At 65.2% G+C, this 13,238-nt stretch overlaps 1 protein-coding gene across 1 annotated transcript; it reads left to right on the top strand.

Moving 5' to 3' along the window:
• Positions 1-3,178: 3,178 nt before the first annotated feature.
• On the top strand, positions 3,179-12,550 carry RNF44 (ring finger protein 44). Its single transcript, XM_040604308.1, is given in 12 exon segments — positions 3,179-3,238; positions 6,288-6,468; positions 6,860-7,076; positions 7,602-7,769; positions 7,952-8,128; positions 8,326-8,487; positions 8,569-8,646; positions 8,648-8,694; positions 8,862-8,949; positions 9,082-9,203; positions 9,320-9,419; positions 9,533-12,550. Coding segments are annotated over 11 exon segments (1,329 nt in total). The 5' UTR covers positions 3,179-3,238; positions 6,288-6,361; the 3' UTR covers positions 9,596-12,550.
• Positions 12,551-13,238: the final 688 nt, after the last annotated feature.

Genomic DNA, 13,238 nt, shown 5'->3' with positions numbered 1-13,238 from the left:
TGGCTTGCTACAGGCTTTGGCTCTTGGTGAGGAAGATGCTGCTAGTTCTCCATCTGCAGTGCAGCTCAGCTGTGCTACTAGACATCAGAGAATCCACATGGGAGAGATCGACAGGAAACTGAGCGTTATCAGTTCCGCTGCCTGTGCAGCTACTCGCTCCTCATGTTAGCATCCTCCACGTGTGTGTGGCTGGAGGCGTTTGACGGGAGTGCTGTCAGTCTGGGGGTGTGAGTGGGTGTTGCGTGATCGCGGCAGAGGCATCCTGCCTCCGCTCCCAGCGAACTTGGCTCCACTGGGGTATGCAGAGCAGGGAGGGAGCTTGTCCCCCCGTCTACCCAGCGGAGAAGCACTTCACCCTGCGGTGGCTGCTGATGTTGGGGTGTCCCATGTCCCCTGGTGCTTGTGTCAGGCTTTGGGTAGAGAGGGGACACTCCTGCTGCCCTCCTGCAGTCTGGGAGCTTCTGGGTACTTAGTGCTGGTTTCTTCTCACTTGTTTTCCAGGCACTGGGGAGGGGAGAAAAGGGTGTAGGACCTCTTCCTCTCCCCAGACTTGGGGGAGAGGCCAGGGAGAGTGTGGGGACAAGCTGCTGGCACAGTGGGTGCTGGGGAGAGGGCAGGGTAGAGCATACCTCCAGTGGGAGACGCGCTTACACCACTCGAATCACCCCAGCTAATCTGGTGACAGACCTGACCTATATATGGGGCAAGGGAGGCGGCCCGTCTGTGGCAGCAGATGGTGTCTTAAAGAGCCTGGGCTCGGGGAGGCTTTGGTTCTGCCGGTCCCTGGCTCTCTTGAGGGACGTGATGGGCTGCCTGCTGGCTGCAGAGTAGATGGGTTCAGCCTGAGTAGCCCCCACAGGTAGAGAGCTTTCTAAGGCTGCTGCCTGGCACGTGGGGTTCCTGCTTACGTGGCGTGTCACAGATCCCTTGTCCTGGCCTAGAAGCACTGACCGGTGCTGCTGTCCATGGCCAGCCTTGCTGTAGCGCCAGAGAGGGTGTCACTTGGGCTCCTCACATGGCCCTTCCAGGCAGAGCTCCGAGGCTGGGGCAGTGCGATGTTGGTGGCGGTGTGTGTGGCTGTGGTCCTGAGACGGCACAGGGCAGGTGTGGGCTGAGCCGCTTCCATGTGCTCTAACCCTGCGGCTGGATGTGCCTCATGGATGCCCTCACAGGAGCTGGCTAGGCGGGCTCAGCACGGCTGTATGTGGCGTGGCTGGACGTGGCTCTGCCACAGAAACAGTCCAGCCCGACTGGGCAGGGAGCATAACCAGTGCCTCGCTGGTAAGCCATGCTCCATTGACAGCTTCTCCTGATGCTGTCCTGAGGACATCAATAGCTGCTGGCCATGGAGGAGCTGGTGATGCTGGAGCGGGTTCCGAAGGGAGTGTCTGCACTGATCTCCACCATCTGTGGCCTCTGCCTGCTGTCGGTGCTCTGCCCAGGATCAGACCGTGTCCTGGCAGCCTTGTAAAGGTGCGGTGCTGCCTCTGCCTGCAAACAGTGACAAGGTCAAAGTGCAGAGTGCTGTTTTCCTCCTCTTCCCTCTAGTCCCCAGCTCTTGAAGCGAAGAGGCCATAGTGGAGCAGACCTTGAGGGGTGATCATTCAGATCTGAGCTGATGATTCACACCTTTGGCTGTTTCCTTCAAACATCTGAGCACATGGCTCTGACCCTGTCATAGGGGTCTGCCATGCTGCTTTCTAGTCCTGTGTGTCCCCTGCCATGGGGACAGAAGCAGCTGGCTGTGGTGCTGTTGACAGCTGTGGCAGAAGGAGCTTGCCCCAGGATGCTCCATGTCCCAGGGGGTCCTCGAGGCTGGTGCGGTTCATCTGTGCACTGGGATCCAGAGGTGAGAGCTGGCGAACTGGCCTTGAGAGGGACCTGGAGGGAGCTGGGCACGGGGCTGGGCTGGGGCAAAACTGAATCCAACCGCTCGTTGCAATGATGAGCCTACTGAATCATTAAATCATTGCCACCGCTCTGAGGTTTCCTTTGAAAGGGGCGATGTTACAAATTAATCAGCTCCCTTTTGGTTGTCAGCACTTTAAAGCCCAGCTGTCAGGGGAGGGCTGGTTTATAGGCATTACATCAGGGCTGCCGGGTGGCTGACTCGCCTACCTGGGAATTTCTAAGTGTGCCTTGTAACCCGGGGAAGTTTGGCTTGGCTGCAGCATCTGGCTCTCAGCAGAGCCGCCGCGATGCGCTCTCTGGAGCACGGAGGTTTGACTGGCGCGGCCGGGGGCATGCGGGGGCCGGCGGCACAGCCTCCCCGTGGCAGGGGCCAGCCGGGCGGCTTGCTCAGCAGACCTGCAGGCGGTGCTCCGAGGAGTTGCTGCTCCTTGTTGAGCCGAGGGGAGAGAGCTGGAGGCTTTTCTGAAGGAAAAGGGGCTTTTCCGGTGCCTGGAAGCTGGAACTGGGTAGAGATGCCCGGGGGGAGCCGCGTGTGCCCGGCAGGCCGCCGGTGCGGGCACAGGGCTCGGTCTTTGGGAGCCGGAGGGGAGCGGCTTCTCCATCCTGCCGCCCCTGCCCGGGAGGGCGGCGGGGAGCCCCATGCTCCTGCCGTCGCCTCCCCCAGCCCGGGCCTTCCGCCCACCTGGCAGCCAGAGCGCGGTGCCGGCCCGCCGGACTCACGTAGCTGCCAGCCCGTCGGGCCGGGGCCTGGTGGGGCCGGGAGCGGCGGGCGAGGCGCCCTCGGCGCGGCCCCGCGGAGCCCGGTGCGGCCGGTACCGGGCCGGGGCCGTTGCTAGGACACGGCCCGCGGAGCCCGGCGCTGCCCCGCGTGGCGGCCCGGCCCCGCGCCTCCAAGATGGCTGCGGAGTGTGACACGCCTGGTCACGTGGGGCGCGCGCGCGCCGCACCGCTTCCCCCCCCCCCCCGCCCGCCGCGCGCGCCCCCGGGGCCTCCGAGTGTTGTGACTCTTGTCCGGTGCGTCCCGCCGCCGCCGGTTCTTAAAGGGGCAGGCACCCCCCCTGCGCCCCATCCCGCCCCGGCCCGGCGGCGGCTGCCCTGGCCCGCCGTGGCCGCCCGGCCGCCCCGCGCCGCGGAAAACAAAGAGGCACCGGAAACAGCGGCGGCGGAGAGGGGGCCGGCCCGGCGGGGGGCGGGAGGCGGGAGGGAGGGCCGGCGGCGGGCGGGCGGAGGGGCAGGCCCGGGCCCGGCGTTGGCGAACAAAGAGCGGCGGGAGGGGGCGGGGGGTGCCGCAGCGGCACCGGAGCGGCGGCCCAGGCCATCGGTGCAGGTAGGTGCGGGCGGGGGGGCAGGGGGGAGCGGGGGCCGCTCCCCGGACCCCCGGCGGCACCTGCCCCGGGCAACGGTGGCGGCGGCGGCGGGGCCCGGCGGCCGCCTTTGTTATTGCTTTTGTTTGGCGCCGAGCACATGGCCCCGGAGCGGCCGCTCTTAAAGCCACAGCTCCGCGCCCGGCACCAGCACCGGCGGGGCTCCGCTGCCGCGGCGGGGGGCGCGGGCTGCCGGCCGGGCGGCGCACCCCCGGGGCTGAAGGCTGGGGTGCGCTCCTGGGGTGCTGCGAGGTGGGGTGCCCCGCCGGGGCGCTCCGGGATGTGCCGCCCGCCCCGCCGCCGTCCCCGAGACCCCAGGGGCTGGGCTGGGGTTTGGGGTCGGGGTCGGCGGGGCGGCTTCCGAAGAGGCTGCCGGTGTGGCGGGGCCAGGGGTGACCCCGCTCCCGGGGGGAGTTGGCGGCGTTCGCGATGGGAACAGCGGGGAAGGGGCAGCGGGGTAGTCCGGGGTGCCGGGACGGAGCCGGTGACGGGTGGCACGGTGGTCGCAGGACCCCCGGAGAGGCGGCGGCGGGCGGGCGGCTCCCCCGGCAGCCCCGGAGCCCGGCGCTGCCCGAGCAGATGGCACCGGGCGTGAGCGCTGGCGCGCTGCTAACTTTGTTCTCGGCGGGGCCCGGGAGCCGCCTCGCCCCCCGCCCCACCGAGGGGCTGCGGGGCCCGGGGTCCCCTTTGCTGCGGGGCGGCGGTGGCCTCCGCAGGGTCACGGTGACCCTGCCCGGGGTGGTCGCTGGCTCCCAGCCACGGGTGTGAGGGAGGGAGCCGGGTGTGCCTGCGTGGGACAGGACAGGAGGGTGGGTGCCTTGGGTGGGGGTTCCCGGTTGTGGCAGGGACGGGGGGCCATGCCAGCCCTGCGCCCCTCGGTCACCGCTGTCCCGGTGACTTGGGGACATCCTGCCTGCGGGAGATGTGTCCTGGGAGCCAGGGCAGCCCCCCTGCTCCGGGGGTCCTGCCACCAGGCGAGCCCCTGCGTGGATTTAGTGTCCCTGTGCGGAGGCGCTCCCTGTCCCCGAGCCCATCGCTGGGGTGTCTCGGCTGGAAGGTGCCCGTCGGGTCACGCAGGGCCTTTGTACCGTGTGCTCGGAACTGGAAGCAGCAACACCTCGGGGAGACTCCTGGGGAGCGGGGTTAGACCTGGGCCCCTGCGGCAGCCTGGCCCGCAGCCCCCCGGCAGGGTGCCTGGCACCTGGCATGAGGCTTGGGGACAGCATAAAACACCCGTGGGGCAAACCCCTGTCCTTGAGCACGGCCCCTTCCCCAGCGGCAGCCACAGACAGGCTCCTGGGGGGGCCTCAGCCAGTGGCTTTCGGTTGTTAGTTTTTTGTTGGTTTTTTTTTTTTTCCTTTTCCCCTGAAACAGAGAGTAATTTGCTTTCAGCACTCAGAACGGTATAGAGATGGGGGTGAGGTTCAGAAGAGACTGGTGTGTGGCACAGGGCTTGCCCCAGTGACTTCCCGCAGGAGTTGGTGATGCCTGTCACCCCAGGTGTGATATTGTAGCTTCGCTCTGCTGGTGTGAGACACCCCACCACCATCACCCATCTTCTCCTGGGGCTGAGCAGTGCTCCCTGGGCTCGGGGTGCCCTTCAGGGCCCCAGTGTGCCTCTGCTATGAGCATGGAGGAGGAGAAGGGCTGCAGAAGGGTCTGTGTCGGGCGGGTGCACCACCAGCCTGCAGGCAAGCTGGATTTAAGGGCACGTGGGGTGCAGTGCCAAGGCCATGGCTACTCCCACTTGCTGGCCTTGGCTGTGGAGGCCGAGGGAGGCTGGCAGAGGAGCCTGCTGGGCAGTGGGAGGGTGCCCAGTGGAGGCCTCTCGGGGGTTTGGACCCACGTGGAGCCAGGGAAAGGCCCCTTTGGGACCAGGGGAACCAGAGCCTGGGGAAAAAGTAGCCCTGTGTGCAGATATCTCCTCTGCAAAGTTCCAAGCTTCACTGGGGCTGTGCGGCTGACCTGTGTGGTGGGAGGGGGGCTCTGGCGTGGGGACACCACCCTAGGTGCAGGAAGGGAGGTGGGGCAGGGTCCACATGGGCTGTGTTCCCACTGACCCCCTCCCTGCCTGTGGAGGTGGATGGCAGAGTGGAGCTGCCTGCCCGGCTTCAGCTGCAGCCCACGCGTGTCCCCCTCTCCACGGGGATGTGCAGTTTCGCCCTGTGTGTAGCAGGGAGTTGACACACACAGACTGAGCCAGAGCAGGGCCGTGAGCTGCCGTGTCCCCTGCCAGTCCCCTGTGCCTGTCACTGGGGCAGCAGCATTGGTCCAGAATAGGATGTGAAGGAGCCCAGCAAGAGAGAGCAGCCCCTAGAGCAGCACTGGAGCTTGTCTTGGCCAAGGACACACTGGACCACCCCCCGGTTCAGGCTCCCTGTTGGCCAGTGAGCAGCCTGGGGTGCTGCTGCAGCCACGGGGCCCTTCGCTGCTTGCTTTTTTTCTCTGTGCCAAAAACAAGTGCTTCTCTCTCATTTGGTGTCTGTGTCTTCCATGGGGAGGTGGCTCTGGCCATGCAGTGGAGGGACAGTAACTGGGCAACTGTGGGGGGTGAATGGGCTCTTCCTAGCCCCTGCTGCCACCCCTCAGGGATGCATTCGGCTCCGGGAGGTGGGGTGGGCACAGGTCTAGGTCCCAGAGCAGCAAGAGCTCCAGTCATTTGCATTACCATCCCTGAGGGGAGGGAGCAGCAGGCTGAGCTGTGCAGGGACGGTGGCTCTGGCGTGGCTCAGTCACTTGTGTGGTGTGGGTGGCAGGGCTCCCAGTGCGGAGGGGGCAGGAGCAGGAGCCAGGTGGGCTGCATCCCCCTCAGCTTGTCCATGCGTGCAGTGGCTGCCCCAGCGTTGCCCTGTGCCTCTGTTCCCTTTCCTCTTCCCAAAGCAGGTGGTGGGGAAGTGGGCTGGGGGGGGAGGGGTTGCTGCCCGGACCTGGGGTGTGGGGAGGATCTGGGGCTTCTGCAGCCCTGCACAGCCCCAGGGGTCAGAGTGCTGTGACCCGCTGTCCTTCTCGCAGCATCCAAGGTGCTGGTGTCTTGCCCTACCTGGAGCCTGAGGTCCCGTGTGCCCATCCGCCTCCCGACGTCACCAATGCGACCATGGGAACTGGCAGTGAATAGGCGGCCGCCCTCTGCCCCTTTTAACCAGCGCCGTTTCTCGGGGGGACCCTGCAGCAGCCCCGACCACCTCCAGCGAAGGTACGGGGTGCAGGGTGGTGCGACGCCCTGTCACCCATGGTGTGTGGGCACGGTTCCGTGGTCCTGCTGGAGCAAGGCAGCGGCTCCTGGGGGGAGATCGCGGCAGGGAAGCACGTCCACCTGGCCCGGCCGATGGGTCCCCAGGGAGCTGGGGCCCCTTTTATCCCTTTTGTGCTGAGGACATGGCGAGGGGGGCATGTGCAGGGTGAGCAGAGGAGCTTTTTGGAGCTCCACAGGCAGACGAGGAGCCTGGCCTGGCACAACGCCCTGAGCATCTTGCTCCGGCAGCCGGGCTGGCACTGACCTGCCCACAGCCACCCTGCCCGGGGCTGTGGTGCCCCTGGCCAGGGGGTCACTCCTGCTCTGTTTCTCTCCTGCGGTGGCCCCGCAGCCCCCCTGCCAGGCGTCAGTGGGGACGACGCGACCGACCTCTGGCAACCCTGCTGGGCCAGGATGAGCCCCAGCTGCACCCTGCCTTCCCCCAGCAGCCGCACATCCCTGTAGATGAGCCCCGTGCCTACGCTCTCCCCAGCACGCCGCCACGAATGCTTCACCCAGCCGCTCACCCGCCCCACCAGAACCCATTCATGGTGGATCTGCATGACCAGGTAGGTGCCGTAGCCCTCAGCCCCAGTGCTAAGGGGAGACCTTACGGTGACTCCACGCTGGTGTCTGGGGCAGCGGTCCTAAGACATGTCCCTGGGTCCCCTCTGACCAGTTGATTGCTGCTGGGAGCACCCAGCCCTGAGGCTGCTGGTGCTCTTGCCTGCTGAGCACTTAAACTCTGGGGTCCCCCTGCCACCTTGGGTGTGCCCAGGGCAGTCCCTGCTCCCAGGGGCTGGGAACAGTCCCCTCTTAGGGTTGTTCGTATCAGAATGGTCACCATCATCTGTGGTGGCAGTCCTGGGTTAGAGGCTGTGCCAGCCTGTCTGTGGGGAGCGAAGAGGGGTCCAAAACCCACCTCAAACCCAGGCTGCACTCAGCCCCACTCCCCTGGCCACACCAGTGGAACGGAGGTGCCGGGTGGTTGTGTCCCAGCGCTGGGTGCTCAGCGCCCTGCTGCCACCCCGCCGGGATGGGGACAGCTCAGTTGGATCTGTACCCTGACTGTGCCTTTGGCCCCTTGTCCTCAGGTGCACCAGGGACCTGTCCCTCTCTCCTATACGGTTACCACCGTCACGACGCAAGGCTTCCCCATCCACGCCGGCCAGCACATCCCTGGGTGCAGCACCCAGCAGCTCCCAGCATGCTCAGTGATGTTCAGTGGACAGCACTACCCGCTCTGCTGCCTCCCGCCCCCGGTGAGTCATGGCAGGGGACACCCACAGGGGATCTCTGGGGCCAGCCTGGGCTGTGGTGCCTGGAGGTTGTGTGGGTACCCAGCCGGGGCACAGGGTCTGTTGGAGGCCCTGGGGAGGGGGCAGGTGTGTAGCCATGCCCACAGCAGGTGTCTGACCCCTGTTTTTCTCTCTCACCCCCACAGCTGATCCAGGCATGTGCCATGCAACAGCTTCCCGTCTCCTACCAGACGTTCCCCCCCATCATCTCCAGCGACCACTACATCCTGCACCCTCCGCCGCCACCAGTGCCCCCACACCAGCCGCCCCACATGGCCCCCCTGGGGCAGTTTGTACCTCTCCAAGCCCAGCATCCGCGCATGGTGAGTTGGGGTGGGGGTGCAGGCTGGGGACGCTCCGTACCCTGTGGCCCAACGAAGACCACCTTGGGGTCTTCTGCAGTCCCTGTGGGTCTCAGCTGGGGGTGATGGGTGGGATGCCCAGGGTGCCTTTATCCTGCTAGTGTCGGGGGCGGGGGGGTGTAATTTGGGACGCCCCTCCCAGCCTGTTTCCCCTACAGCCTCTGCAGAGGATAGACAATGACGTGGACCTGCGAGGGGAGCAGCACCCCATCGCGGGCTTCACGTACCCCCCGTCCCACCACGCTCCCACGCTGTCCCCCTCTGTGCCGCTGCATTACCTCCCCCACGACCCACTGCACCAAGAACTGCCATTTGGCGTGGTGAGTCCCTGTCTTGTGGAGGGGTGAGGGGGACACACCATGGGGCTGGCACAGCTCTGAGTGCCCCATCTCTCCCTGCAGCCATACCCCCACATGATGCCCCGGCGGCTGAACACCCAGCGGTACCGGCTGCAGCAGGCGCTGCCCCCCCCGCCCCCCCCCGCCGCCGCCCCCCCCGTACTACCCGAGCTTCCTGCCCTACTTCCTGTGAGTACTGGGGTGAGGGTACGGTGGGATGTGTGGGGTGGGGGTGACGCTGCGGATGGGGACGCGGCAGCCCGGCCTTGGCACAGGTGACTCCATCCCCCTGGGGATGCCCGGGTGGAGGTTGGGGTTTGCCGCCCCACGCTGACCACCCCGTCCTTCCCTGCCAGCTCTATGCTTCCTGTGTCGCCGACAGCCGTGGGGCCCACGATCAGCCTAGACCTGGACGTGGATGATGTGGAGATGGAGAATTACGAGGTGTGTCAGCTCTGTCTGCTTCCTGCGGGGTGATGGGACGGCGGAGCTGGGGAAGGTTGGGGATGGCTCTGCCAGGGTGGGTGCTGTGCCGGGGCACGAGCCGAGCTGAGCCGGCCTCTGCGTCTCCTTCAGGCGCTGCTGAACCTGGCCGAGCGGCTGGGGGAGGCCAAGCCGCGGGGACTCACCAAAGCAGACATCGAGCACCTCCCGTCCTACCGCTTCAACCCTGAGAGCCACCAGTCCGAGCAGACCCTGTGAGTGAGCCGAGGGCACAGATGGGGTGTCTGGTGGGGGGAGCATGGGTGTGCCTGGCAGGGGGCTGGGGGCCGGGGCCGTGTGGCAGGGACATACTGATGGCTGCCTCCCCCAGGTGTGTCGTGTGCTTCAGCGACTTCGAGGCCCGGCAGCTTCTCCGCGTCCTGCCCTGCAACCACGAGTTCCACGCTAAGTGTGTCGACAAATGGTTAAAGGTACTGCCGGTGCTTCTCTGCTTCTGCGGGTGCTGCGGGGGTGCAGATAGCGGCTGGCCTCGGTGCCTGGGGTGCCTGCTCACTTGCCCCTGTCTCTCCCTCCTCACCCGCAGGCAAACCGCACGTGCCCCATCTGCCGGGCAGACGCGTCGGAGGTGCAGCGGGAGGCGGACTGAGGCTGGCAGGTGCTGTGCCGCACAATTCGTTAGAGGATGAGGACACGCCGGGCCAGGGGCGGGGGCTGCTGCCCGCTGCTAGGGCCTGACCCTGCGCTTACCCCTCCTCCCCAAAGCCTCTCCTCGGATGTGGTGAGCATTGAGCAGTCCGGGCTCCCGGCCAGCCCTCCTCCTCCCCGCCGGGGCACGGACTCGACCGGACGCCTGCCCGCTGCGCTCCCAGGGCCCCGAATCGTGTTGTGCTGGAGGCGGGAGGCACGTGGCCGTGCCCTCCCGTGCTCCAAAGACGCTGTTGTTCCTCCATCACTTTCCAGGTCTTTGTACTCTGCTAGGGAATTAGTGTTTTTTCCCTTTGTCACTCACTTTTTTTGTTTTTTTTGTGGTAGGGTTCCCTCCCCTCCACCTCCGTTTCCTTTTCCATCATGTTTTTTGGTTCCGTGGCCGTTTGACCCAGTGATGTGCGGGTGGCTCCTCCCCTCGGCATTGCTCGCGGAGGATGCGGGGAGGAGAGAGGAGGGAGCGCTGCAGGTTTGGTGCCGGCAGCACCCTGAGCCGGGCAGCCGGAGGAGGTGGCTGGCAGAGCGTGGCCAAGGTGGGACACCAGCAGCCCTGCAGCGTGGCCGGAGCAGGAACGCCTCCAACCCCGCTCCCGCACGCAGCCCGGCGCAGCCCCTCTCCCACCTCAGCTGCCCCGGGGAGCCCCGGAGGGTCCTGGCTGATCGGGGTCTTTCGCCGGTGGGAGGCCGGTGCTGGCACGGCCCCGGCCCCTCTCCCTGTTCATTCCCCATGGCTGGCCAGCACAGCGACCGGGACTGGGCCTGTGTGGCATCCCGCGAGGCAGCCAGGGCCTGGGGCAGGGGGGGACCTGGCAGCCGTGGGCATGTGGTGTCCCCAGCGTGCCGCCTGGCCCCAGCTCCCGCTGTTGTTTCTCTGTCCCACCGCCATAAATCAAAATGGCCCCACGCCCCCGTCCTGCTGGCTGGACGGCACGGCGTGCTGGGCAGCGGGGGCCGTCTGGGCTGCGGTGGGTGCCCCCGGCCCCCGCAGCAAGGGGGGGTGTTTATCTGTAACCTCATGGTGTATTTTCAGTGCCGCCCCGGCTGGCGCGGGGGGAGCTGTGAGTAGCCCCCGCCGCCGTATCCTCCCGGCCGCACGGGGCTGGCCGGGCGGGTGCCCCGTTGGTGCAGGCCCAGGGAGAGAAGCCACCGTCGCCCGGCTCCAGCAATCCCGCGTGGCCGTTGTTTTGCATGATTAATTAGCGAGGAGGGTGACGGGAGGCGGTGGCGGAGGGTAGCGGTGAGAGGCCCACCCTCCCCTCGCGGTGCGCGTTGCCGACGCCTGGGAGCCTCCGAGCGCGGACGCCAGCCCTATGTAAATGTTCACAAATATGCATGCATGTCTGACCAGCTTGGAACGTGGTCTTGGCTACGTCTAGCCGGCTGTGGGGTGAGGGGGGTGGGGAGAGGGGTTTTCGTGCTCAGCTGATACTGCCATGCACTGTACTGCACATGTCCGCAACGCCACAGCAGGACCGTGAGACTTTCAGGGCCGTCCCCGTGGGGTCTGCGCCCCTCCGAGCGGGAGGCGGCGGCATGGGGGGCGCCCGCGGTGGCGGCGTGTGCAAGGGGACGGGGTGGGAAGGGGGGGGCCGCTCCCCGCGGGGCGGGGGGCAGGCGGCGGGGCTGGCCCCCGGCATGGCCTTGGCCGCCTCGTCGGGGCTGGGTGTGAGGCGAGGGGCCGCGCCCAGCAGGTGGGTGGGCGGGACGGTTCTCCCTGTGCTGCCACGCCATAGGCCCGGGGAGCGGTGCCCGTCACTCCGCCGCTGAGGTAGGCCCGCTCCCGATTGGCAGGGGGCTGCGCACCGCCTCCGCCAATCGCAGGCCACTCGCAGCACGCTGGTGGGCTGGGCCCAGTCTCTACCCAGCCAGTCAGCTGCGGGGGGTCAGCGAGCGGCGTGTCGCTATTGGCTGGCTCCCCCTTGCCTCCCTTTTCCCAGCCTCCCCGGCGGCCACCCTCCGGTGCGAAATGTTGAGGCCGAGGGCCCTGGCCCGGCACCACCAGCTCCGCCGTGGCGTGGGCGCTGGCACCGCTGGGCTCGGTGCCCCTTGGGCAGGACCCCGGCCCCCTCCCCGTCCCTCACTCAGTGACAGATAACCAAAGGAGTCCCCGTGCCGCGCGGCGGCCTCGCGCCCCCGGAGACGCCCCCCTCCTCCCCTCCCGCCCTCGCGGTGCCCAGGGAGCCAGGAAAGCCTTACGGTCCTTTGACGGCGACTCGAAAGCTCACAGCTCGTGTGCTGCAGAATTTATTCCAATGAGCAGCTAAAAGTATCATTTAAAAAAAAATAACAAAAAGAAAAAATTACAAAAAAAAATACTAAAAAACAATTATTTAGGGTGTTTGTGATTGCTGACTGCGCTGTAGATACCACTGTTTACCAATGATTTCCTGTGGTGGGATAGTGGACTGTTTACTGTTCTATTATACCAGTCCCCGGGCCCTCCGGTGGGACCCCCGCGGCCCCCGCGGCTCCCCGGAAGGTGCTAGGACGTGTGTTCTGTGTTAGAAAGTTTTTATATATATATATATATATATAAATATATATATATAATTTTTTTTGCTCTGTTACTTGCACATTTTACAGTTACCTCATTTTTCCCATGTATGTATTTGAAAAAAGGCTAATATATAGAAAAAAAAAGGTTCTTAAAGCTCTAAAAGTGTTTGTTTTTTTTCCATTCCATTGGAATCATATTGGTTTTGTAGCATTTAACATAACTAGTATGTTGTATTATATATATGTGTATTATACTGATTGAAATTTTTAACAGATTTGTACTTTTTTTAAAATGAAAGTTGCTAGTTCTGCTTGACCAAGTAGTGCAATCATTATTTTTTTTAATGTTGTGGCTGATTTTGAGAGGGATATTCACTAATAAATGTATGATGTATACCAACACGCTGTGCCCCGGCTCTTGTCTCGGCAGTGGCTTGAGGGGGGCTGGGGGAGCCCGGCCCAGCCCTGCAGGGTCCCCCGGGGTGGCGGAGGCCAGGCCAACACGGTGGTCAGGGATGGGGGTCCCGAGGCAGTCACCAAGCAGGTGGAGGGAGGGTGCAGAGCCCCCAGAGATGGGGCTCGTATGAGAGGCCAGGGGAGCCCAAGGGTGGGAGCAAGAGGGGTCTGTGACCCAGCACCACAGCCCCCCTCGTTCCCACGTGGGGATCCTTCACAGCTTGCACGGAGATGGAAAGTCGTCCCAGCTGCCATCCTGGGACAAGCACATCTTCCTGGTTGGCTCCAGCAACACCGGGGGGAGCAGCTTCCACTCTGGCAGCCCACCCCCCCAGCATGCCCACAGCAATCCCTGCGCTCCCTGCTGGGTGGGAAACCAGCCCAGCCCAGCCGGCCCCAGCACCCCAACAGCCACGTGCCCAGCAGTTCTGGCTGAGCGGGGTGGACACGTTGCCCCTGCTGGAGCTCTGGCAGCCAAGGCTGGTAGCAAGGGCACTGCCCCAGAGGGCTCTACGGCCAGAAAGGGAACAGCTCCTGCTTTGGGTGGGAAATGGTCAGTTCTCCGTTGAAAAGCCATGCCAGGCCCCAGAGCCACCAGGAGAGATGGCTAGTTTACTGCAGGTTGCAGGCCT

The sequence above is a fragment of the Falco naumanni genome, chromosome 8, assembly GCF_017639655.2.
Source record: "Falco naumanni isolate bFalNau1 chromosome 8, bFalNau1.pat, whole genome shotgun sequence".
Lineage (NCBI taxonomy): Eukaryota > Metazoa > Chordata > Aves > Falconiformes > Falconidae > Falco > Falco naumanni.
This window is presented reverse-complemented; position numbering and strand designations above follow the sequence as displayed.